Source organism: Prionailurus viverrinus, chromosome B3, assembly GCF_022837055.1.
Source record: "Prionailurus viverrinus isolate Anna chromosome B3, UM_Priviv_1.0, whole genome shotgun sequence".
Classification (NCBI taxonomy): Eukaryota; Metazoa; Chordata; class Mammalia; order Carnivora; family Felidae; genus Prionailurus; species Prionailurus viverrinus.
This window is the reverse complement of record NC_062566.1, coordinates 45,328,191-45,355,109: the sequence shown is the minus strand read 5'-3', so window position 1 is coordinate 45,355,109 and position 26,919 is coordinate 45,328,191. Positions and strand designations below refer to the sequence as shown.

The window sequence follows — 26,919 nt, the reverse complement described above, 5'->3', positions numbered from 1 at the left end:
TAGCTTTGGGTAGTATTGACATTTTGACAATATTTATTGTTTTCCAATCCATGAGCAGGGAATGTCTTTCCATTTTTTTAAATCTTCTTCAATTACCTTCATAAGCTTTCTATAGTTTACAGCATACAGATCCTTTACATCTTTGGTTAGATTTATTCCTAGGTATTTTATGCTTCTTGGTGCAATTGTGAATGGGATCAGTTTCTTTATTTGTCTTTCTGTTGCTTCATTGTTAGTGTATAAGAATGCAACTGATTTCTGTACATTGATTTTGTATCCTGCAACTTTGCTGAATTCCTGTATCAGTTCTAGCAGACTTTTGGTGGAGTCTATCGGATTTTCCATGTATAATATCATGTCATCTGCAAAAAGCGAAAGCTTGACTTCATCTTTGCCAATTTTGATGCCTTTGATTTCCTTTTGTTGTCTGATTGCTGATGCTAGAACTTCCAGCACTATGTTAAACAACAGTGGTGAGAGTGGGCATCCCTGTCGTGTTCCTGATCTCAGGGAAAAAGCTCTCAGTTTTTCCCCATTGAGGATGATGTTAGCTGTGGGCTTTTCATAAATGGCTTTTATGATCTTTAAGTATGTTCCTTCTATCCCAACTTTCTCAAGGGTTTTTATTAAGAAAGGGTGCTGGATTTTGTCAAAGGCCTTTTCTGCATCGATTGACAGGATCATATGGTTCTTATCTTTTTTTTTGTTAATGTGATTCACGAAGAATTTTCAATGGACATGGCATCTGGTGTATGACTAAGAGTGAGGGACCAAAAGACCCATGAGAAATTTCATGGGAGAGGGAACATAACAGTGTCTATGAGATAAGAGTGTCCTCAGAGAATTCTAAGAACACTAAGAGTTAGGATACTTTATGATGACTTCCTGATGGATTGGATATTGGTATGAGAGAAACGCATTGGACTTCTAAGTGGAAAGGTTTCATAGGCAGTTTAACAAAGTGGTCTGGAGCTCACATTAGAAGTCAGGTCTGCAGGGGTGCCTGGGTGTCTCAGTTGGTTAAGCCTCTGACTTCAGTTCAGGTCATGATCTTGTGGTTCATGAGTTCAAGCTCTGCATAGGGCTCTGTGCTGACAGCTCAGAGCCTGGAGCCTGCTTCGGATTCTGTGTCTCCCTCTCTCTCTGCCGCTCCCCGGCTCACACTCTGTCTCTATCTCTCAAAAATAAATAAACATTAAAAAATTTTTAAAAAGAGGAAGTCAGGTCTGCAGATGTGTGTTTGGGAATCACCAGTATATTGACATTGTGAAAGCCATGGAACTAGATACAATTGCCAAAAAAAGCTATATTTGACAAAGAAATGGAGTGGTCCAATGATCAAGCCTAGTGGATTACAATGTAGGGTTGCCAGATAAAATATAGGATATACACAATTAAATTTGAATTTTAGGTAAAGAATGGATATATTTAGTATACATATGCCTGAAATATTGCATGGGGTGTACTTATCCTAAAAAATATTCACTATCTGAAATTCAAATTACCTGGGTATCCTGGTTTTTTTTAAGTTTCTCTATCATTTATTATTTTTGACAGAGAGAGAGACAGCAAGCAGGGAAGGGGCAGAGAGAGAGGGAGACACAGAATTGGAAGCAGGCTCCAGGCTCTAAGCTCTCAGCACAGAGCCTGACCCGGAGCTCGAACTCAAAGAGGGAGAGATCATGACCTGAGCTATAGTCGACTGAGCCACCTGGTTGCCACATATCCTGTCTTTTTATTTTCTAAGTCTGGTAACCCTACTCCAATGCTTAGAGGTCACGTAACCGAGAACAGAGCATAGCCAGTGAGATTAGAGGAAAGCCAAGAGGGTGTGCAGTCCCAGATGCCTAGTGAAGAAGGTGAATCCCATGCCGAGTCTTTCAAAAACATTTTTCCAATGCTCAGAGGAATGCTCAGCTATTTCTGTGAGAGATGGGGCCAAATAAACCCCCACTCAAATTAATTCAACCTGAAGAGCATTACTTTTTATCTGCTTATATGGGTCCCAAGTAAGCTTTGATTGCAACAAAATTTTTTGCAGCTGAACAAGAAGTTTGAAGACTGATGAGCATGGGAATTCACACCACTTGAAACAGATCAAACTCCTTGGAGTTGAATTAAACAGACAAAGACAAAGGAATCATAAATGCTTGTTTTTATTTCGGAATTTATATTCTTTATTTTCAGTTTCCAGCTTATCATTGGAGACTGTATAAAACAGATGAGTTTTGAACTAAACCAAATGAGAACAAATGGAAATACTGCATCTAATAAGAACAGTGCAGCAATGGATGCAGAGATTGTGTTAAGACCCCTCATGGACTTCTTGGACAAAACGTAAGTTTCCTACCTAGTTTTCTCTTTAACCACCACCCTAAATTTGACTGATACAGTTTTTAAGAGAAAAAAATTGTTTTCCTCTACATAAGATAGTTTTAAAAAGTCTTCTGGAGAAATACGCTAATTCATCAAAAAGGAAAAGACTTTTAGTTCATTACTAGATACGAAAAAAGCAGGCATGACTTTGTGCAGGAAAGGAAATAAATAATGATAACTAAGGAATTTGCTGTTCTGAGGGGAGAAAACATTAAGATTTGATGCTTCTCAGATAAGATACTGTTTTGCATCCTCTTGGACATCACAAAAGACTGGATTAAGTCCAGAATGTCTGATTTCATGTCAGAAAACTGAAGAAGAGAATAGCACAAGTATGAGCAGAATTATTTCAGTTCAGAGGCAAGTAGACTGCCTGACTCAACCTTCAGTAATTTATTGAGCACCTATCTGTATCAAACTTTTTATTTTAGGGACTAGATAGTGACAAAAAAGAGAGTCAAAGTCCATGACTCCATGGAGATTATGGCCTAGTAGTAGTGCGAGTGGGTGGAAATGGAGGCCTTTGTGACCAACTAAGACTGTTCTTAACCAAAAAGGCTTGATTTTTTTAATGCTTCTGCTCAGTTCCTACTCTTAGAAGTTCTAATTTCATAAGTTTGGAGTAGGGTCAAGGCATCTATATTTTAAAATAAGTCCACAATGGGTCACCATTGATCTAAAGCAACGAGAGACATGATTTCTTAAATAGTGGAACTTAACACCAAACTGAAGGTAGAAAAGTAAAAAATGATTTTGAATGCCTACGAAGGGAACAGTGTTATACCTGGTGGTTTCATATGTTACCTCATTTAATATTGTTGTAGCAAATCAACTGATACCAAAGGGACCAAGATAAATAAGGACATATTAGCTTTCTTTAAAGATAAGGATAACAAAGAAAGAATTAGTAAAGAGGACCTCTTCTATATATTTATGACATTTTATTCATTTTTCAAAATATTTATTTATTTTTGGAGAGAGAGAACATGAGAGAGCACAAATGGGGAAAGGGCAGAGAGAGAGAGAGAGAGAGAGAGAGAGAGAGAGAGAGAGAGAATCCTAAGCAGTCTCCATACCATCAGTGCAGAGCCTAAAGCAGGACTCAATCTCATGAGCCATGAGATCATGATGTGAGTAGAAATCAAGATTCGGAAGCTTAACCGACTGAGCCACCTAGGTGCTCCTTTGACGTAAATTTTAATTCCATTTCCCTTTGTTTATAGCTTACTGCATAACCAAGACTAATGTTCATTATCACTTTAATTTCAATTTTGGTAGACAAATTGTCTTTTCTGTTTGTATGAGGAAGTATCTAGGATATAACTTAGCAAGAGGGAGGTGGGCATGTAGGTGTAGAAGAAAGGGAGAAAAGTCATCTTCATTTCTTTAGTTTCTTAATGTAGACTTTTACCATTTAATTTCCTGTATAACCACTTGACATTTTTATCTTATTAGATGGCTCTTTCTATGACCAATACAGAATCATATCATATAAACACACTACCATTTGGTTGTGAATGTGATGGTGAATGGAGAGCAGGACAAAGAAATCCTCTTCAAACTCCTATGGAATGCCTGATGGTTTTAGACTTCCAGCCAGTCATTTATCCAAATGTTGTGGAACATAGAGAAAGTTCTAAGTTATCCTAATCCTTTTAACTACTAGTTGAGCGACATTGAATCCATTTCACCATCTGTAAAATGAGGCCAAAACATAAAGTCAGTGGACTCTCCTTTTCAGCATATTTAGATTATTTTACTGTCTTAATTTTATTAGAATTATACAACATTATATAATGTATATATATATATTTTTTTCTAATTCTTAGTAGAAAGGGACAGTATATAAAGATACAAAAAAAACATCTATGAGCTTTAAAAATTTGTAAAAGATTTAAAATTTTTGGAAAGAGATATGAGGCATGAAGAGTTGCACAAATTCTCAAGGCTAATAAAAATGTGTAACCATAAAGCCATTTGTTAGGAGAGATTTTTAAAAGTCAGGTATTCTGTTCTTACGGAGTCAACTGGTTAGGAAAAATACAAAAATAAACACAATAAGGTATAAGTTAATAAGTCCTTGTTCAAACTATCATTAGAAATTCTGTTTGCGTTAGATCTTTCTAGGTGGGTAGGACTTAGAGGTATGGAAATGAGGGATAGGAATTCTGGAGGAGGGAGAACAGCTGCATACTGTCTTCATGAAAATCTGATCAAGTGTATGACAGCAAATTTCTCTTGCCAGCTGGAATACATGGTATTTGAAAATTGTTTGGTTAATTGGTCTGTGGTTAACCAATTTAGATAGCTCAGTTTCCAAAATACATGTTTTTCAGTTTGCATTATAGAGTGGGTTAACTCTAAATTAAGGAAGCAGTTGCTAGATCTCCTGTTTGTTCATTTAAAATGAACAATGGAGGGCTTAAAGTCTTTGAGGTAGCTTTGAGAAAAATCCCCTTAGAAATCGTGTTATATTATAAATGTATAGGCTCTCTTTGTGTAGCCTCACCTCACCACTCTATAAAATAAACTGTAAACTCTATTTCCAGCTGGCAGAAATCCCATGCAGAGCTACAAACATGTCAAGGGTTTTATACCTATTCATTCATTTCCAGTCTGAGCAGAATTAGTTGGCATGCCAAGTGTATGAGCTGACCATAAAGACAAGGTCAATGCTTAAACCCAGACCTTTTGAAAATGGAAATTACACATCTGCTACAAAAATGGCAGATTGGTTTTGTCTTAAATTACCCTAGGAATATCTCCGAGGTTAGGTACTTTGGTTCTGCTGTGACACATCTGCTGGTTTCTACCCTATGTCCATATCATGAATGCTACTCTCCAACAGTGGTTTCCAAATAGTGGGACTACAGATACCATAACTATGCACAGGGGTCCCAACACCCACCCCCACCATCTAAAGGAGGTTATTTTAATGTTTTCCTGTATTAGGTATCTGCATACAGTAGAGTTTGGAGAAATAATTCTACATAAATAGGTATTTTGGAAATCTTTCCCTTAGCCTCTCATATGTCACCTGCATTTAGATATTAATTATATATATTTAAAATAGTCAACTCTATCTCAGAACTAGAATTGAAATTATAATTTCTGAGTCTAAAAGCATACAGAGAACTTAGGAGCAGCACTGTAGGGAGTTGATGAAGCTATCCTGAAATACATGACCCACCTCTAGCCCTCTGTGAAACAGGTGTAATGAACTCTTATTAAAGTAGCCTTACAGAGTTGAGGGTCCTATTGCAGCACATTCAGTAAATATCGATACAGCACTGTGAATTGACAGAATGTTGGGCCTTCATATGGTAGCGTGTTTGTCCAGGGCATCATGGCACATTGGATAACACTGGATTTAGAGGACTTTTCAGCCCTCACTTAATAGCTTCACTTCCTTGAACAAGTTCCCTAACTTCTCTGAAACTGATGTTTGTTTGTTTTTTTAAGTTTCATTTATTTATTTTGAGAGAGAGAGTGTGTGTGCATGCACAAATGGGGGAGGGGCAGAGACAAAGAATCCTAAACAGGCTCAACACTGTCAGTGCAGAGCCCAACTCAAGGCTCAATCTCATGAACCACGAGATCATGGCCTGAGTCGAAACCTAGAGTCAGACTCTTAACCAACTAGCCACCCAGGAACCCCTCTGAACCTGTGTTTGATTTATAATGTGAATGTAGTAATAAACAAAAAGCATTTACAGAAGAGTTTTCTAAATTTAGGTGTTACATAAATACCAGATGATGTTATCATCATTCTCACCATGAGAAGAATTTATAAGAAATATAAATGTAAACCTATTCACATTGGTAAATTTGGCATCTTAAAAAGCTGATCTTAGAAAAACGGAACAGATTGGTAACTGCCAGAAGCTGGGGGATTGGGAGAGTGGGTAAAGTGGTCAAAAGGTACAAACTTTCAGTTATAGGATAAGTAAGTCCTAGGGATTAACGTATAGCATTGTAACTATAGTTAACAATATTTCACTGCATATTTAAAAATTACTGAGGGTAGAGTAGATCTTAAAAGAATTTTTAACTGCCTGAGGTAATGGATGTTAACTTATTATGGTAATCATTTCGTAATATATATGCATATCACATCATTATGTTATACACTTGAAACTTACACAATGTGATATGTTAACTGTATCTCAATAAAACTGAAAACTTTTGACTCTTGAATAAAATTATATGCATCTTTGTTGTTATGTTGGAGCAGTTACAGATAGTGATAAAAATGTGTTTCTTTAACGTTTGGCCTGCATCATGAACATGGGGTATGTAGTAAATATGAATTAGGAATGTGGGTAAAAATCATCTACTTTGGGAGCCTTGATGTCAATATAGGAAGCAATTTAAGGGAAGTGATATGCTTAGTATATTTTCTACCAGTAGTGAATCATCTAATATGTAACATGCTGAAATGTATTTTTTTTCAGTAAACAAAATTTAGCATTAAGGCCTATTTATATATTTAAATCTCAGTATTGAAAAATGTGAATTTCTGATCAGTAAAAAAGTTGATACCTTGATATGAGGCTTATAAGTGACTGTGTTTTATTTCAGATTAAGTCTCTCAGCAAAAATCTGTGAGAAAACCGTCCTAAAGCGAGTTTTAAAGGAGTTATGGAAGCTAGTTCTTAACAAAATAGAAAAACAAATTGTCCTCCCTCCTCTGACAGATCAAACAGTAAGTATTTAAAACCAAAATTTGAGTATACTTTTTTTTTAATTTTTGAGATTTAGTTGACATACAATGTTAAATTATCTTTAGGGGTGCAACAGTGATTTGACAGTTATGTACTTTATTTAATACTCACCACCATAAGTGAAGTCACCATCTGCTACTGTACAAGGTTATTAAAATAATATTGTTTATATTACCTCTGCTGTACTTCTCATTTCCATGATTTATTTCATAAGTGGAACTTTGTACCTCTTAAACCCCTTCATCTTTGTTGCCCATTCTCCCATACACCTCTCCTCTGGCAAACACTACTTTGTTCTCTGTATTTATGAGTCTATTTCTGTGTTTTGATTTATTTATTTGATTTGTTTTTTAGATTCCACATATAAGTGAAGTCATATGGTATTTGTCTTTCTCTTTCTGACTTATTTCACTCGGCATAATACCCACAAGTTCCATCCATGTTGTCATGAATGGCAAGATCTCATTTTTTTTTAATGGTTGAGTAATATTCAATTGTGTGTGTGTACATATGTATGTCTACATGTATACACATATGTACATACATACATTAATTCATGGTGCAGACCAAAAACCAAAGAAACACATTTTCATACACACACACACACACACACACACACACACACACACACACATCTTCTTTTTCCATTCATTAGTTGATAGACCCTTGGGCTGCTTCCTTACCTTAGCTATTATAAATAATGCTGTAATAAATAAAGAAGTGCATATATCCCTTTGAATTCATACTTTCATTTTCCTTGGGTAAATACTCAGGAGTAAAATTACTGAATCATATAGTTTATCTGGTTAATTTTTTGAGGAACTTCCATACTTTTTTCCACAGTGGTTCCACCAATTTACATTGCCACCAAGGAAAATGAAGTGCATGAGGGTTCCCTTTTCTCCACATCCTCACCAACACTTGTTATATCTTGTCTTTTTGATTCTAGCCAGTGTGACTAGTGTGAGGTGATATTTCATTATGGTTTAATTTGAATTTCCCTGATGATTAGTGATGTTGAGCATCTTTTCATGTGTCTGTTGGCCATCTATATGTCTTCTTTCAAAAAAGGTCTATTTATGTCTTCTGACCATTTTTTAATCAGATTATGTGGGGGTTTTTCTGTTTTTGTTTGGAGTTTTTTGGTGTTGAGTTGTGGAAGTTCTTGATATGTTTTAGATATTAACCCCTTATCAGATATATCATTTGCAAATAGCTTCTCCCATTCTGTAGGTTGCCTTTGCATTTTGTTGATTACATTGCTGTGCAAAAGCTTTTTAATATACTATAGTCCCAGTAGTTTGCTTTTGTTTTATTTCCCTTGCCTGAAGAGACAGATCCATAAATATGTTTCTAAGGACAATTCCCAAGAGATTACTGCCTATGTTTTCTTTCAGGAATTTTATGGATTTAGGTCTCACATTTATGTCTTTAATCCATTTTGAGTTTATTTTTGTGTGTGCTGTTAAGAAAGTGGTCACGTTTCATTCTTTTGCATGTAGCTGTCCAATTTTCCCACTACCTTTTGTTAAAGACACTGTCTTTTCCCCATTTTACATAATTGACTCTTTGTTGTAGATTAATTAACCACATAAGCATGGGTTTATTTCTGGGATCTCTATTCTGTTCTTTTGATCTATGTGTCCATTTTAATGCCAATATAATCCTGTTTTGATTACTATGGCTTTGTAGTTTCTTAAAATCTGGGACTGTGATACTTCAAACTTTGTTCTTTCTCAAGATTGCTTTGGCCTTTCCAGTCTTCCATATAAATTTCAGGATTATCTGTTCTTTTTCTGTGAAAATGCTATTATTATTTTGACAGGGATTGCATCGAATCTATAGATTTCCTTGGGTAGTATGGACATCCTGTCTTCAAATCCTTGAGCGTGTTGTGTTTTTTCATTTGTTTGTGTCATCTTCAGAATAGAAGTCTTTCACCTCTTTGGTTAAATTTATTCCTAAGTATTCTATTCCTTTGGTACAATTTTAAATTGAATTGTTTTCTTAATTTCTCTTTTTGGTACTTCATTATTAGCATATAGAAATGCAAAATATTTCTGTGTGTTAATTTCATATCCTGTAACTTTACTGAATTCACTTATCAGTTCTCATTTTTTTGGTGATGTCCTTAGGCTTTACTATATATAGTATCACGTCATTTGCAAAGAGTAATAGTTTTATGTCTTCCTCGGCAATTTGGATGTCTTTTCTTTCTTTTTCTTGTCTCATTATGAAGCCAGGTCTTCCTGGCTTCCTGTGCTGAATAAAATTGAGAGTAGACATTTTTTTCTTGTTCCTAATCTGAGAGGAAAAGCTTTTATTTTCTTCCCCATTGAGGATGATGTTAGCTATGGGCTTTTACATGTACAGCCTTTATTATGTTATATTTTCTCAGATGCATTTTCTACATCTATTGAGATGATCAAATGAGCTGAGCTGAAATCAAGAGTCAGATGCTTAACTGACTGAGGCACCCAGGCCCCCCTAGTTGAGGGTGTTTATATGCATCTTCATCAGGGATGTTAGCCTCTAGTTCCTTTTTGTAGTGCCTTTATCTGGTTTTGGAATCAGTGTAATGCTGGCCTCATAGAATGAATTTGGAATTTTTCTTTACTCTTATTTTTTGGAGTACTTTGAGAAGAATAGGTATTAACTCTTCTTTAAATGTCTGTTGAATTCATCTGTGAAGACATCTGGTCCTGGACTTTTGCTTGATGTGAGTTTCTTTATTACCACTTCAATTTCATTACTAGTACATATCTGTTCAATTTTTCTATTTCTTCCTGATTCAATTTTGGAAGACTGGATGTGTCTAGGGATTTATCCGTTTCTAGTTTTTCTCAGTATTCTTATAATCCTTCGTATTTCTGTAGTGTCTGTTATTTCCCCATCTTCATTTCTGATTTTGAGTACTTTCTTTTTTTTTCTTTTTGAATCTGGCTAAAGGTTTACCAATTTTGTGGGATATCTGGGTGGTTCAGTTGGTTGAGTGTTTAACTTCAGCTGTGGTCATGATCTCGTGGTTTGTGAGTTTGAGCCCCACGTTGGGCTCTGTGCTGACATGTCAGAGCCAGAAGCCTGCTTCAGATTCTGTGTCTCCCCTCTCTGCCCCTCCCCCACTTGTATCTCTCTCTCTCTCTCTCTCTCTCTCTCTCTCTCTCTCTCTCCCTCTCTCTCTCTCAAAAATAAATAAACATTTTAAAATATTGAAGGCTTATCAATTTTGTTTATCTTTTAAGGAAATAGCTTTTGGTTTTGGTGGTTATTTGTTAGTCTCTATTTCTTTTATTTCTATTCTGATACTTATTTCAATCCTACTGTGGGCTTTGTTCTTTTTCTAGTTTCTTCAGGTGTGATGTTCGATCATTTATTTGACATTATCCTTCCTTCTTGTTGTAGGTTTGTATTGCTATAAATTTAGAACTGCTTTTGTTGAGTCCCAAAGATTTTGGAGTGATATATTTCCTTTTTCATTTGTTTCCATGGATTTTTTTAATTTCTTCTTTGATTTTTTTTGATACATTGATACATTGTTAAGTAATATGTTGTTTAGCCTTCATGGGTTTTTTTTTTTCTTTCATTTGTTTGAATTGTAAATAATTTCTAGTTCAATACTAATGTGATTTGCAAAGATGCTTAATAATGATATCAATCTTAAATTTATTGAGACTTGCTTTGTGGCCTAACACGTGATCTATTTGTCCTGGAAAATATTCCATGTGCACTTGAAAAAAAAAGTGGGTATTCTGCTGTTTTGAGATGGAATGTTTTGTACATCTCTGTTAAATCCATCTAGTCTAATGGGTCCTTCAAAACTGTTTCCTTTTGATTTTCTGTCTGGATGATTTGTCTATTGATGTAAGTGGGGTGTTAAAGTCCCCTAAAATTATCGTATTATTGTTAATATATTTCCTTATGTTAATGTTTGCTTTATGTATTTACACGCTCCTATGCTGGAGGCATGGATATTTACAAGTTGTACATCCTCTTGTTGGGTTGATCCCTCTGTCATTATGTAATGCCCTTCTTTCAATCTTCTGCAGTCTTTGTTTAAAAGTCCATTCCATCTTACATTAAGTATTGCTACTCTAGCTTTCTTTTTATTTCTATTTGCATAGAGTGTTTTTTTTTTATCCCTCCCCTTTCAGTCTCTATGTGTCTTTAGGTATGAAGCATATCTTGCAGGCAGCATATAGATGGGTCTTTTTTAATCTATTTGAGTCATTCTGTATCATTTGATTGGAGCATTTAGTCCATTTACATTTAAAGTAATTATTGATAGGTATGTATTAACTGCCATTTTGTTGCTTTCTGGTTTTTGTATTTCTTCTCGGTTCCTTTTTTCTTTTGCTCTCTTGTGGTTCAGTGGCTTTCTTTAGTGTTAGGCTCAAATTTCTTTGTATTTTTTGTACATCCATTATGGGCTTTTGATTTGTGGTTACCATTGGGTTAATATATCATATCCTACCTATATAGCAAAGGACCCGGACATTTATGAACAACTTCTTTCTTTCTTTTTTTTATATGAGGGGCACCTGGGTGGCGCAGTCGGTTAAGCGTCCGACTTCAACCAGGTCACGATCTCGCGGTCCGGGAGTTCGAGCCCCGCGTCAGGCTCTGGGCTGATGGCTCCGAGCCTGGAGCCTGTTTCCGATTCCGTGTCTCCCTCTCTCTGCCCCTCCCCCGTTCATGCTCTGTCTCTCTCTGTCCCAAAAATAAATAAACGTTGAAAAAAAGAATATCAGTCTTTTTTTTATATGAAATTTATTGTCAAATTGGTTTCCATACAACACTCAGTGCTCATCCCAGCAGGTGCCCTCATCAATGCCCATCACCCACTTTCCCCTCTCCCCTACCCCCCATCAACGCTCAGTTTGTTCTCAGTATTTAAGAGTCTCTTATGGTTTACTTCCTTCCCTCCCTAACTTTTTTCCCCCCTCCCCTTCCCCTGTGGTCTTCTGTTAGTTTCTCAGGATCCACATATGAGTGAAAACATATGGTACCTTTCTCTGCCTGACATTTCACTTAGCATAATACTCTCCAATAAGTTTGAACACTTTCTAAAAGCACTAAATTTTTACTCCCACATTCACATTTTTTGTTTGTCATATTTTAAGTATTTTTATTTTGTGTATTCCTTGACCAATTTCTGTACATATAATTGATTTTATATTTTTGTGTTTTAACTTCCATACTGGTTTTATAGGTAATTAGTCTGTTACCTTTACTATATGTTTGCTTTTACCTGTGAAATTTTTTCCTTTCATAATTTTCTTCTAGTTATATGTCTTTTCTTTCCACTTAAATAATTCCCTTCAATATTTAGTATAAGGCTGGTTTTGTGGTAATAAACTCCTTTAACTTTTATTTGCTGGGAACTTCTCTCCTTCAGTTTTAACTGATAACCTTATCAGGCATAATATTTTTCATTGTAGGTGTGTTCCTTTCAGCATGTTGGCTTGCAGTTTCTGCTGAAAAATCAGCTGACAGCCTTACAGGGTTTCCCTTATATGTAGCTGTTTTCTCCTGGTGCCTTTAAGATTCTCTCTATATCATTACATCTTGCCATTTAATTATTATGTGTCTTGGTGTGAACTTCTTGGTTTCATCTTTTTAGGTGAAAGCACTCTGTGCTTTCTCAAGCTGGATGTCTGTTTTCAGATTAGGAAAGTCTTCAGCCTCCTTCTCTCTCTCTTCTCTTTCTTGGATTTCTAAAATTCAAATGTTACTCTTGGTGATATTATAGAGGTCCTTGACCTATTCTCAGTTTTTACTTTTTGCTGTGCAGCTAGGTTGCTTTCTTTGACCCTGTCTTTCATATTGCTAATCCATTCTTCTAGTTTATTTTTCATTTCAGTTAATGTATTCTTCAGCTCTGACTGGTTATTTTTTATTTTCTATCTCCTTGTTGAAGTCCTCACTGAGTTCACTCTTTTCTCAAATCTGGTAACAATCTTTATGACCATTACTTTGAACACTATATTAGGCATATTGCTTATCTCCATTCGTTTAGCTCTTTTCCTATGATTTTGTCTTGTCATATTTTTCTGTTGCCTCATTTTGTATGATTCTGTGTTTGTTTTTATGTATTATGAAGTCATCTGCATTTCATGGTCTTCATAGTAATGACCTTGTGTAGAAGAGCTCCTGCCTGTTGTGTCCTTGCAGCTTAGTCTCTTCTGGTCACCAGAACCAGGTGCTCCAAGGTTGTTCCCTGTTGTGCTAAGCTGTGACTCCTGTGGGCTCATTGGTAGGTGGGGCCAGTACTCATTCTAGCTATCTACAGTTGGACACTGACAGTTGTTTGTACACCGAAGGGCAGTGCTTGCTCCCTGTGCAGTCATTTAGAGGCCCAGTGACAGAAACTGTGGACATGCTGGGATGTGGAGTTATCTGTCATTTTGATGGCAAGAGTCACTCTAGAGGGGCACTTGATCAGGGCATGTATTGATGGCAAAGTAGATGGAGACTACTTTGCCCACAATAGCCCACAAGTGTCCAGGTATTTAGGCTGAGGAGGACAAGAAAAATTGGACCTGCCAGTACTTTGTTCCCAGAGAAAACTCCTGCAGATTGCAGACCCTCTGGCATACATCTTAAAATTAGCCGATCAATTTCACATATAACCCAGGCATTTTTCAAACTATTGCTTCTGTGGTTCTGGCCAAGTTATTTAGTTTTCTGCCTTTATAGGGGCAGGGACTTGGTTTTCTATAGTCATCCAGCTCTCCCAGAGTGGGTCCCCAGGGCCAGGGGTACCCATTGTAGGGTCTGATCCCCTCACTTCTCTGTGCTTATGATGTCCCTACTGTTCGCATCTCTGTTTCTCCTACCCTTTTTGATATGGACTTCTCTTTACAACTAGCTGTGGAAGGTCTGTTCTGCCAGCCTTCAGTTGTTTACAGAGTTACTTGTATAGATATACCTGTTTCCTTGGTGTGACTATGGGATGAAGTGAGCGCAGGATCCTCCTGTTCCATCATCCCCCCCTCTCTCTTGATTATACTTTTAGTAACCCATCTAATTGTACTTTGTTTAAGGGAATGGTTTTCATCCAGCTGAAATGATAATTAAATCTATTTTGGGAAAACATCTTTGGTAAAGACTATCTAGACAATGATCATTCAAATGTATTTTAACATACAAATCAGTTTTAAATAATGTCAATAGCAGTCAAGCTTCATACTTGACATTCAGAACCTCATGTTTTGAAGGAAAAGAAAGTATGAAAGTTCAACTCATAGAATTATCTGCCATACACATAATTTTTAAATTTAATTTCACTGTGAGAACCCAGGAAAATAAGGATAGAATATCCCCAGTTTGTTTTTTCCTTAAAACTTTATAGTTTAATAAGATAAATCTAACCCTGCTATAGAGAATTTTTTTCTATTTTCCATTTTACTTTCCTCAATTCGAACATGGAGATTAACAGAGGAGACACCTTCTAGTGGATTAGAAGAATGTGATTGTATCATACACAGTGAAATAAAAAGGAATAAGAAAGATCATTTGGCAGCAAAGTTAGATAACGGTCAAGTGGATACACAGTACCAGATATCTCAGCTCACATACCCGGAGTCAAGCAAAAGAAGAAATAACCATATCATGTACCTGTTATGGAGCAAACAATTTTCTTTCTGTGACTGGGGAAGGCAAGTTGATGCAAATAAGGAGTAATTACAAACTAAACTAAACTGTTTTCACCATTAACAGTGCACACCCAGTCCATATTTATCCAATGAAATTATATAGAAAATGTTTTCTTATAAAATGTTCCAAGAAGCAAAGATTCATGTTTTTATTGATTTTCTGCCAGCAAGTGATAAAATACTTTAGGTATTGGCTCTCCATATACATAGGCTATAAACACACACTTTTTATTCTGCTAAAACACATAATACATTTCTATAACACCAGTTAGCTATGGTGTGATTGGCAAATAGCGGAATGATGTCAGTATAATCTGGAAGTTAAGCTGGTTTATATATAAATTTTCCTAGGTGGGAGATTCTGGAATGTAATAGAAGACCTATAAATTCAGCAGAAGGAAAGAGCACTCAACTGAGCTACTGCATAGGGGTGGCGGATACACTTGTACATAGTTCTTCTATCCAAAAAGATGAAGCTTGCATGGCTCTCACAAATGGCAGCATACCCTCCCCCTGTGCTAAGAGCTCCACTTGCATGGGTACTTCCCCATCCCACACTTGTATTCTATTGTTTTGTTGATTTTTGTTTGGGTTATTTATTATTTTGCATTTTTAATGCCCTTTATAGCAGCCACCAGCCTCACTGAGCTCCCTGTGAACTATACAAGCTACCTCTCAAAGTAGCACTTAATGTTTTTGATAGTTGGTAATAAAATTGCATGAGTTTCACTGTGCTGCCCATTTGCTGTTTTCCCCATGAGCCCTACTATTTCTAGTGCTCAGTTTTGTAGAATGAGGTTTTTCAAAACTACATACGTCATGTTATAGCAGAAACTCTATATATGACATTTCATTTTTCTAAAAGTCTTCCCTAGCAAAGCTTACTATCACATCAATTTTCTCTAGCATTGAGATCTCAAAGTATGAAGCAATATCGATCATTCATTCATTCATTCATTCACTATGTGTTCTTTGAGCTTCTGGTATGTTCTTTGCCCTGTGGTGGGGATAACAAATATTAGACACAGTTGCTGTTCTCATAAACTTTGTAGTCCTTAATTTCCAAATAAATTCACAGGATCCACTAAAAAATGAAGAACAGTACTTCAGAATAGTTGATTGTTCTCTCCTGAGACAGTATTCTAGGGCACTAATGAACTTAGTACCAAATTTAGTTCTTTCCTGTCACTTATGCCAACAGCCAAGTCTCTAGTTTTTCAATCTGGTAGTGCTGTGGATGGTTTATTCCTGTGTTTTTCAAACTCTTCCCACTTTTCAAACTCTTGTCCTAGGAAGATCCTCTGGCTGAGGGAGGAGCTAGGAGGGCAGGTCTCTGATAGGCTGCACAGCATTGGAGGAGAGGCAGCTTCGTCTTCCTCAGCTCTGTATCTTGAAAGTTTGCATAGATCTAATTTGATGCCACATAGAGTGAGAGAGCTACGTCTAATATAAACAAACAAATGTTAAAGATCATTGATTTAATCCATATGTGACATAAAAATGGCTACATTAGTAGTAACCCATGCAGTAACTCAGCCTTCAGGAGTGGGATGCCTATGAGGACAATTATATTGCCAGCAGTACGAGATCTCTTTGGCCCAATCTGTAAAATAGACCAATTAAGTATGTATGGTATAAATGTCACAAATGTAATAAGGGAAATAAAGCAAATTGTCTATTGACCACCTTTCTACTGGGTACTTAAGATTTAAGACTGACCGAATATTCTCTCTCCTTTTCTGTGTGTGTCTCTAGGGACCTCAGATGATTTTCATTGCAGCTAAAGATCTTGGACAATTATCCAAACTGAAGGTAATAGATCTCTGTGTTGATTTGAGGGGGCAGGGGCTGGAATGTGTGGCTATTCTGTATTTAAAGTACTCACATTGTAAGTCTTAAATGCTTTAAATTATGGCATGAAATCTCATCTCAGAGCCCAAAGTGTCACGAATTGAGATGTCCTAAGTGCACAATGTGGTCATCCTTGACCACTTGCCTATATTCAGTGAGTCACGTGTGAAGCATATAGTGATGTAATTGGACCTTTGAAAAATTGCAAAGTGTTTCTATTGCTGTGATGAGATTTAAGATTTCTATATTTACCTCTGTTCACAGAATCTGTAGTTTTATACAGGTGCCGACCAATATTGTGATGTAGGTGCTGTGCACGTTGAGATGCTGAATAAATGGAAACATTTATCGTGTATCAAAAAAAAAAAAAATCAAGTACCTAGGTAGCTCAGTTTGTTAAGTGTCTGACTTCGGCTCAGATCATGATCTCACAGCTTGTGAGTTCAAGCCCCATGCCGGGCTCCGTGCTGACAGCTCAGAGCCTGGAGCCTGCTTCAGATTCTGTCTCCCCCTCTCTGCCCTTCCCCAACTATCACTGTCTCTCTCTGTCTCTCTTAAAAATAAACATGTTTTAAAAATTTTAAGGAAAGAATAAAGGGATTATTGGTTGTCTGTGAAAAGTAATGAGCTAACTTCAATTCAGCAAGAAACTGTCCTCCTACTAGTAATGATATCTAGCATGGCAGGACTAAGACGTATGAATGTACTCTCACAATCTGCTTTAAGGATGAATCAGGCTGGGGCACTTGAAGGGCTCAATCGGGTAAGTGAACCACTCTTCATTTTTGGCTCAGGTTATGATCCCAGGGTTATGGGATTAAGCCCTGTCTTGGGCTTGGTGCTAAGGGTGGAGCCTGCTTAAAATTCTCTCTCCCTCTGCCACTCTCCCCTGCTCGTGCTCTTTCCTTATCTCAAAACAAAAACAAAATTCAGGTCAAAATTTAGGGACTGAATTGTATGGTTTTCTTTTTCCTTCATATGTCTAATATTTCAAATTAGAAGGGCAACTAGGAATTTTTTATTTTGTGTTCTAGTTTTCAGCATTACTTCTTTTGGGGTAAATTAGATAACATATTTTCTTTCTTATACTAATCAGGCTTTGTATGAATAAAGGCAAAGTTGAGTGCTTCATAGAAATCCATTAAAGTCTACACAAATCTTAAAGGCAACAAAGCTAGTGTGGGAAAATGAAACTCATCAAAGCAGCTATTGAACTTGTCAATATATTCAAGCATATTATAAATGAGGATTTGCTGACTAAATAACCCTACCCTTTATTATTGCTGAAATTCACAGGACTGTGCAGGGAACCTCAGGTTCTGTCCTTCAAGGATAGGAACTTCACTGGTTAAAATACATATTGTGCTTCTGTGACTGACTTTTTTACTTAGAATAATGTCCTTCAAGTTCTTCCATTTTGTTGTATATGGGTAGATTTCCTTCTTTTTAGGAGCCAAATAAGATTCCATTGTATGTACATACCATACTTTCTTTATCCAGTCATTCATCAATAGATGACATATAGGCCAACATTGTGCCTATGGTAGAAATACATGATGTTTTAATTCCTTTTTTGTCTCTTAGTATATAGTGTGTATCATGGGGATGGGTTCCAGATACTAAACTCCTTGGTTCAAATTCTACTTCAATTGTTTCCAAATTGGCCAAAGTATCTAACCTTTTTACTCGTCAGATTTGGCATTTGTAAAGTGCAAAAAAAAAAAAAAAGTTGGATTACTGTGAGGATAAATTAGATAATGCATACCTTATCTTTGCATGGTAATTGCAAAAACTATGCCACCTCCCACTCACAGAAGGTGGCAGCTCAGTTAGGTATTGCTGGAATTGTTTTGTGTATATAACACAGGAGAAGGATAATCTATTTGACTGCATAATTACTTACTGAGATGAGGTAGGTGTCCTATAATTTCAGTACCCTAAAGTATATACTTGCTCAGAAAGTAACATTAAAAGCTAATAATCCACTTAAAATACTGCATTGTCACCTACAATTGCTTCCCACAGGTATTCAGTTACGTTGATGGTTTGGAGGAAAGGTAAAAGGTAGAAGTTACTGCCATGCACATCTTGCTCCCTTGCTTTATCCCCCTTATTTTCTTCGTGGGATTTCTATTCCCTTCTTTGAAAAATAGGTTTATACAGGGTTGAAATTTCTTATATAAAGCCATGAAGGTGAAACAGCATAGTATCTCATTACAAAAGAAATGGCCCTGCCCTGCTTCTAGCATCTGTGTGATACCAGGAAACATACTCTATCTCCCATGGCTACTGTTTCCTGAGTTAGAAGTTATATCAGCCAGAACTGTTTTCAGTTCCAAGTGCTAGAAAGCCAGACTAACATAAACAAGGGAGGAATTTATTGCTACATGAAATTTTATAGTCCTAGCTAACTCTGCTTTCCATCGCTGCTTGATTAGGAACTCAAAGATGTTACAGAACCCAGTTAGTATCTCTCAACTATGTTCTTTCCTTATTTGATATATGGCCGTAACAAACCTACCTTTCTATTGGTAAGATGGTTGTCTCTGCCGTATAGCATCATTCAAACTTGAATTGTGTAGAGGAGAATGCCCAATTTGATGTGGGAAATTCCAGCAAATACCACCAGCACATCATGGGCTCTGATATGAAGCCAACCATTGTGACATAGGCCATTTGGCTTAACTCACAGACCAACCCCTGAGCTGGGGGTTTAATCCACACTGTTCAAATCTTATGAACTTTTAGTGGACTAGAGACAGCTCCCTAGAGGGGAGCTGTCAGTGGGGGGAAATCAGAGTTCACAAAAAACATAACACTTTAGGACTTTAGGTCCCTTTGCAACTTGCAAACTTCTTCAAGAATATACTAAACTAAAAACAAAATTTTAATAAGGTGTCCTAAAAGGATTATATCATCAGCACTGAAATAATCCAAAGGACTAAAAATAGAATCTTGTATACATAGGTGATAGAAAAATAACATAGTTCTAAATTATATTTTTCTATTATTGGTCCTTGATTTTTTTAATTTTTAATTATTAATCTATTTGGTCATTATTATTTGAATTACAGAAAAAGACCTTTAAAATATTATGCAAAATTCAAATTTTTGTCAGAATAAAGGACTTCAAATTTTACAAAGTCATTTTCCCTTATTTTATACTAAAATGTCACTTCCATTTTTTTTTTCATTTTAAACAATGGGCCTTTACATTTTTCATATATTAGTTTGAAAGCATATTTGGATAAATTCAGAAGTCCTGTATGGAAATATGAACAAATAACTTGGGCGCCTGGGTGACTCAGTGAGTTAAGCATCCAACTTTGGCTCAGGTCATGATCTCTCAGTTCGTGAGTTTGAGCCCCGCATCGGGCTCTGTGCTGACAACTTAGAGCCTGCTTCAGATTCTGTGTCTCTCTCTCTCCACCCCTCTGTTGCTTGCCTTCTGTCTTTCTCTCAAAAAAATAAACAAACATTAAAACATTTAAATCAAAAAACACAAGTAACCAACTTATTTTAAAGAATACAAGGTCAAGAAAAATAAAACAAGGAGGGAAATTGTTTTTCTGCATTTGATTATGATTTAATAATAATCCATTAAAGAACTATTCAGCCATTTGACATATTCTATATTACTTCCTGGTCTGGAGCTTCATAATGTATGTTTACTATGTATGCCCAAATTATTACTGTTTAATAGGATCAGATTTATTTGGCATGTTTTTTAATGTTTATTTTAAACATTAAAGAGAAGCAGAGAGAGGCAGAGGACCCAAAACAGGCTCCGCACTGTCAGCACAGAATTCAATGCAGGGCTTGAACTCACAAATCTTGAGATCATGACCTGAGACGAAGTTGGACCCTTACCTGACTGAGCCACCCAGGCTGGCATAATTATTTTTAAACATAAATTTTCATGGAGAGGTGATGCAATGTTAAAACCAATTAATACATCAAAGACTGTAAGTTTACTTACTGCAAGCAAGCAGTAACTCATTGGGCAATAACTCATTGCCAGCCCCTTTCAGAGATTCCCTTACTTGAAAGAACTATTTTTAAATCCCAGAAAATTATTTCTTACAAAAAATATTTTTTTTCTATAATATAGAAGGAGTTGAAGCCAGAGATTTAATATGAAATACTTATATTTACTTACTCTAAAGCATTTCCCCCCTATAATTTAGTAAACATTTCCCATTACTGTTTGAGTCTCAATGGGTAGTTAACTCTTATTTTTAAAATATTAAATAGACTTATATGTTTGAGTTTAAAACTCTATCAGAGAAAGATGTAGTAAGATGCAGAATTGTATGTGATGGGTCCATGAAGCATTATATCATTTTTTCAAAACTACCCAAAAGAATATGCTTTCATTCAAGCGTATTGAACCCTACAAGATATGCTGAAAGAAGTACAGTTCAGCTACCAAAAATATACTGAATGCCTAACAGGTTATAATTGCCAAGATAGGCCCTGAAAGACTGCAGACAAGATGTAGATCAAGATTATCTTCAGGAAGTCATGGTATCTACCAAATAACAGAATAAGAAAAGGGCTACAATAGGATGAGTCACTGGGCATGATTGCACAATTTGTGCATTGCACACAAGTGTCTGTCTGAGGGAGCAAATAAACTGCTCTAATAGAGCCCATGCTCCACTTGCCAAACCATATGTGTTGATGTAGAGCTGTGCCCTGTAGAAAAAGAGGCACCTGTTATTACTGACAAAAGGCACTGATTGATCATTAAGTCATTCATTCTCAGAGCTGTGTCCACCCACATGGCCTTTCCTTTAATTAGCATAGAGGCACCTAGGTAAGTTAGAATTTAAGCTCCAGGAGGACAAAACTCTTTCTTTTACTGAACAGCATATCACAATCACTAGGACAGCACTGGCATATGATATGTTGTTGGCTAGAATAGTGGCTGCTCTGGGGATATTATCAATTTGGGGAGTGAGGAATTTTTAACATTTTTCTCTTAGATTTCTATTTCTTGTATTATTGTCTTCAACTTTATACCATGATTTCCTTAAAAACTTTGAATGATGGGTTGAGACAGTCCATAGTGAACAATGAGGAATATCCATTGTAAGTATGGAAATCAGCTCTAAAATATTGAAAAATATTTTAAAATATTGAAATCTGCAGAGCCAAATGCAGTTAACTCTTGGGGGCTTTCATTACTAATGACAAAACATTAAGGGAATGCAAGAAAGAGACTAAATTGGGGGCATTATATTTAAAGTAGACTTTAACAGTAGTGATTGAAAGAAGCCAAAATTACCTTCTAACTCCCGGTCATGACTAATCTTCCTCAGTGTGACAGACATTGAAAAAACTTTGACACATTTTTCCAGGTCTCTCTTTTTTTTCCTAACATCAACTTGTAAGTGAAAAGTAAAGCCCCATATGGATCAAAGTTCAGTATTTCTTTTTTTTTTTTAAGAGTAGCTATTGATTAGATATATGACAAAATAATCATCTAAAATGTGTCCCTGTGGTCATTATGCAGATTTTGTTTGAAAATAGTTGTTAAATGAATGAACTGGTTAATTTATAAGTAATCGTTACCCTGTTTTCTAGGAGCACATGATTCGGGAGGATGCCAAGGGTCTGACACCAAGACAGTGTGCTGTGATGGAGGTGGTCCTGGCTACTATCAAGGTAAGGTTACAGGACTCCTGAATCACGCATCCAGAGTCCTCTGTTTACCCTCAGAGAAAGTTTTCCCACATGCCTATCTATAGTGCTGTGCCATCCATAGATACAGAAGATAGTTGTATGGGCATATTCCCATACGGATTGTGTCAGATTGAGTGCATACTGTCTCCACAGGATCCACCTTACTCTGTCCTTATACTTGCTTCCTCAGTCTCTAGAAAATGTGTATGAAACTTTTGCTGTAACATGTGTTTGCAAAGAAAGACATATACCCCCCACCAAAGTTCAATTAAATAGACGCTTCAGGAGGTTTGGGGTTAACAGAATTTCTTTTTATGTTTTCTATGCTTGTTGAAATGGCTTTTAAAAGATCAATCTTCTCCTCTCTCTTAGTAAGTGCAATAATTTAATTTTCTGCAGAAAACCCAAAGGCATTGTGTTGTGTGCATCAATTTTTCATAGCCAAAGGTTGACCAAAAGTTACTGTGGTATGGGCTAAATATGGACAGACCTCAAAATGTAACTTAGAAGCTCTTTGTTTCCACATAATTCCTTTTCTGTTTATGTACGTATATTTCATATTTATATACATGCATTTTATATTTATATGTGAAAGCTTATCGAAGAGTGAAAATTTATTGTCTAAATTTAAACCCTGTCCATTGTCGCCATGCTTCACTGGGGAAAAGCATGTGTGACCAGTGTAGCAAAAACTGCTAGCTACAATGAACCCTTTTCAAAGCACAGAATGGTCTCACAGGATAGAAACAGACATTACTATGGAATTCATTAAGAGAGACTTGTGCAACAATTGGGCACCTTAACAAAACTGTTAACTCACAGCTTTTATTTTGCAGTTTCAGCATTTAATAAAATGCCATCTTTTCCTGCTTCAATGTCAAAAACTGCAAAATAAAAGTTGTGAGGTGAGAATTTTGTGACACCTGGTGGGAACTGGAGAGTATGAATTTAGGCAGTGAGAGTACAGCAATGGAGTTTCTAAAGCTGCAGCTAGAGAGTTACCTGGAAGTATGGAAATTTTGCACAGTCATTTTGAGGGGAAAAATGGAAAACATGAAAAAAACAGAGAAAATAGCAAAAACAGCTGTTTTTAAAAAATTATTTTCAGAGCACCTGGGTGGCTTAATCAGTTGAGCGTCCAACCTGGGCTCAGGTCATGATCTCGCGGTTCCTCAGCTCAAGCCCCACATTGGGCTCAATGTTGTCAGTGCAAAGCCAGCTTCAGATCCTCTGTCTCTCTCAAAAATAAACAAAAAACATTTTAAATAAATAAATAATATTTTCAAAACATGAATAAGAAATGACTGACCTTTGGAGTTAGAGCAGAACTAATAGCCATTAGTTCCTACAAATTAGGAAATGCTAGTAGAAAATAATAAGAACTTTGAAGTGAACCATGAACACGGGGAAAAAATAAGAGTTTTAGAAACTGAATACAGCCCTTCATGGATTTTATTAAGTCACTGTAGGACTTTGAGAGAGAAGGGGAAATATGTGCTATGAAAAGAGAATAGCATTCAGACCTGGCTCTTATCCCTAACATCAATATTTCTACCTGCAGGCTTAGTTATGCCCAAAGTCTGGGACATTCCTGATCTCCAGCCAAGTTCCCTTGTTCTACATCTTGATAGTTCAACTACCCCATCTTCCTGTCATGTCATCTGGGATGATCTTTTAATTCAGTCTCAGACACTTCCACCAGCTGGTGTCCAAGATCCAGTAGTAAATGGGTCCATGTCATTATCTTGTTTCTCTAGGACTCAGGTCTGACCCTGATCCTCCTGAACCTCAGAGCCTGAGGTCAGGCCTCTATGCTACACCTACTGGGCCTATTATGAGACTCTTTTGGTCTGTAGTCTGCCTATCTGCCAACACATGTACCTGGGCATTCATTTCTATGGCCCTGTAGTCAGTTTGCCAAAGCTGGGACTCCCGTTATCTTGTCTGATTCTGAGATTTTACCCAACTGATTTTCCTACCAAACACTAATTCTATTGTTGACTACAAAGGAATTCAGGAAAAAGAGGAATACTACTTAAAAGAATTGCAGCTCTAATAGCTAGCGATTCAAGGTCGGCTTGAAGCCCAGCAGAGGGACCCCTGTAATACTAGCAGAGACCTCATGAGAAAGATGTTCTTCTGCAGAAGCACCAGATGCTACCCAGGCTAACTCACAAAGGCTGCCAAAGACATGATCCTGGTTCTTCTTTAACTCAGTTTATGCACATAAGCTGGAAATAAAAAATGAAGAAGGAAAATGCTATGGAGTTTGTAGACTACAGACTGAAATAGTGGTTTACATTCTTTCAAATATCTTCCATTTATGTACATCTTCTCGCCTGATCTTTAAAAACATCTGGCTGTTAGGTATGTCAAGAGTTATCATTCACACCTTATAGATTAAACAATGGAGGCTGAGCAGGTTTAAGTTACCATCAAAGGCCAGAAAGCTGCTAGTAATTGGCAGAGCTGAGAAAGGACTCCTACCTCTAATGTCATTGTCCTTGCTTCTGTGTCACATTATTTCCCTAACTGTTAACAGAGTATTGGTAAAATGCCACAGGCCAAAATGGATAATATTTCTTTAGAGAAATTAGTTATTTCTAGATTAAATACCAGATTTCAATTATTTATATTATTTTCTAAAGATGATTTAAAATCTTTCAACCTCTAAAAATATTAACTCTCTTAAATAGTAAAACTTTGGGGTGCCTGGATGGCTCAACCAGTTAAGAGTCTGACTTCGTCTCAGGTCATGATCTTGCAGTTTGTGAGTCTGAGCCCCATGTCAGGCTCTGTGCTGACAGCTCAGAGCCTGCCTCTGATTCTGTGCCTCCCTCACTTGTGCTCTGTCTCTCTCTCTCAAAAAAATAAATAATAAATTTTAAATACTAAAATTTTAACTGGACTATTTTGTCATACCAGTCACAGGTTTCAGTTATGAGTCAAAAGGAGAGAATGTGGCATAAGTTCCAAAAATCCCTTATGTCAGGAAGACTTAGGACTGCTATGAAATTCCCTGAAATGTGGATTTCTTTCAAAAAAAAAAAAACAGACCTTTTTCTCAACAATAGGTACTCTTGACCTGGGCATGAATCCCAAAAACTTAAGGAAATTCCTGTCTTGAACAAACCTCAGGTTATTTTCTGATAAATTTGAAAATCAAAAAACCCAGAAAATAAGCTGGCTGGTTTTATTTTTGTCCAACCTTCCAGATTTCCCTGGAACAACTTGTTCTTTGTACCCAAACATGATACTCTACAATGTATGTTGCATATGTTTGACATCATGTAGGGACAATACAGAGACTTCCCTAAAAATAATAACCATGTGAATTAGGGCCCTCTAGAAATGTTAAATTTTTTGGCTATAAAGGAGAGAATTTGTACAAAATGTGAATATCTATTCAAATATAGCTTTGGAATTTACTTATTACATATTTAATCCGAGATAACACCATTTCTGAAAATTTGGATTTCAGACAAATAACAAGACATATGATATTATGCCTCTGAGGCTGTTACCCTGACTGAGGTCCTACACTATCCTGCTATCCATTATTCATGAGGCAGTTTTGGTGGCTGCTTCTCTGTATCTTTTTTATCATAAGTTTAGTTTTTGCATTATTTAAAATTCAGCTGCTCATGAGAAGTACAAAATCACTTACCTAGTTTGGACTATTGCAATTCAAAAATCATTACTTGAGAGCTTACTTGTATGTAGGAAATATGGTAAGCAAGGAGGAGGCTAAACCAAGGAGAGATCTTGCTCTAGACTTAAGAACACCAACCTCTACAATTGATCAAATAAGAGGTGTGGACAAAGTGCTGGGGACTGCAGACAGGGTAATATATTCTCTGTGACTCACTAGGGGAAAGAGAGGGAAGCTTTGGGATTGAGAGGCTGAAATGGGGCAAAGCAAGGGGGAAAGTCATTGCAGAAAAGCTTGAATGGAATGCGAGAAGGGGTGAATCAGTCTGAGAACTTCAAATAGTCCAGTGTAGAGGAACAGATCATGACTGGTTGAGTACTGTAGGGAAAAAAAGAGGAACACTGGATGGGAACCAAAATGCTGACGCTTGCATCGAGGTAAATGGGAAAGAGTAGCATATTCTGATCTGATGTATACACGAGGACTCCAGTTGTGGTAGAAAATAATTTCTAAAATATCTATCAAATAATTCCTTAAAAAAGAAATAAATCTTAGTTGTTAAAGGCAGATTATATCTGAGTTTTCAAAATGAATTGCCTGCATGGATTTTCCAAAAATATGTGATGATGGGTAAGTGCTATCAAAATAGTGTATGAAACCAGGAAGAAAATTCTTCCTGCAAACTTGTAAAGAAACATTAGCATGTTCCCATCAGTCAGTAAAAATAGATCATAAAAAATCTTCAAATTATATGACAAATTTAATGAATTAGAGGAATTGAGAATTTTTACTGGGCTTATAAAAGGAATGGCTTGTTAAGGGTACAGACAGTATTTATCCTGATTTAATTTCAGCAGTACTATTTTTTTTCTCAGAAATAACAACCAGGTCTTCAGTGCTTTATGTTTTGTAGCTTTATGAAGAATATTATAAACAGAACAAAATCTATCTGGTTTTTCTTTAATATAAGAAA

The 26,919-nt window shown here is 36.4% G+C and overlaps 1 protein-coding gene across 1 annotated transcript in view; it reads left to right on the top strand.

Annotated features, from left to right (window-relative positions):
• Positions 1–26,919, top strand: part of UNC13C (unc-13 homolog C) — a 606,187-nt gene that overhangs the window by 506,417 nt on the left and 72,851 nt on the right. Inside the window, exons 29-32 of the mRNA XM_047864534.1 lie at positions 2,188–2,337; positions 6,958–7,081; positions 16,511–16,567; positions 22,196–22,276. Of these exons, the coding sequence (XP_047720490.1) occupies positions 2,188–2,337; positions 6,958–7,081; positions 16,511–16,567; positions 22,196–22,276 (412 nt within the window). The remainder of the gene's footprint in view (positions 1–2,187; positions 2,338–6,957; positions 7,082–16,510; positions 16,568–22,195; positions 22,277–26,919) is intronic.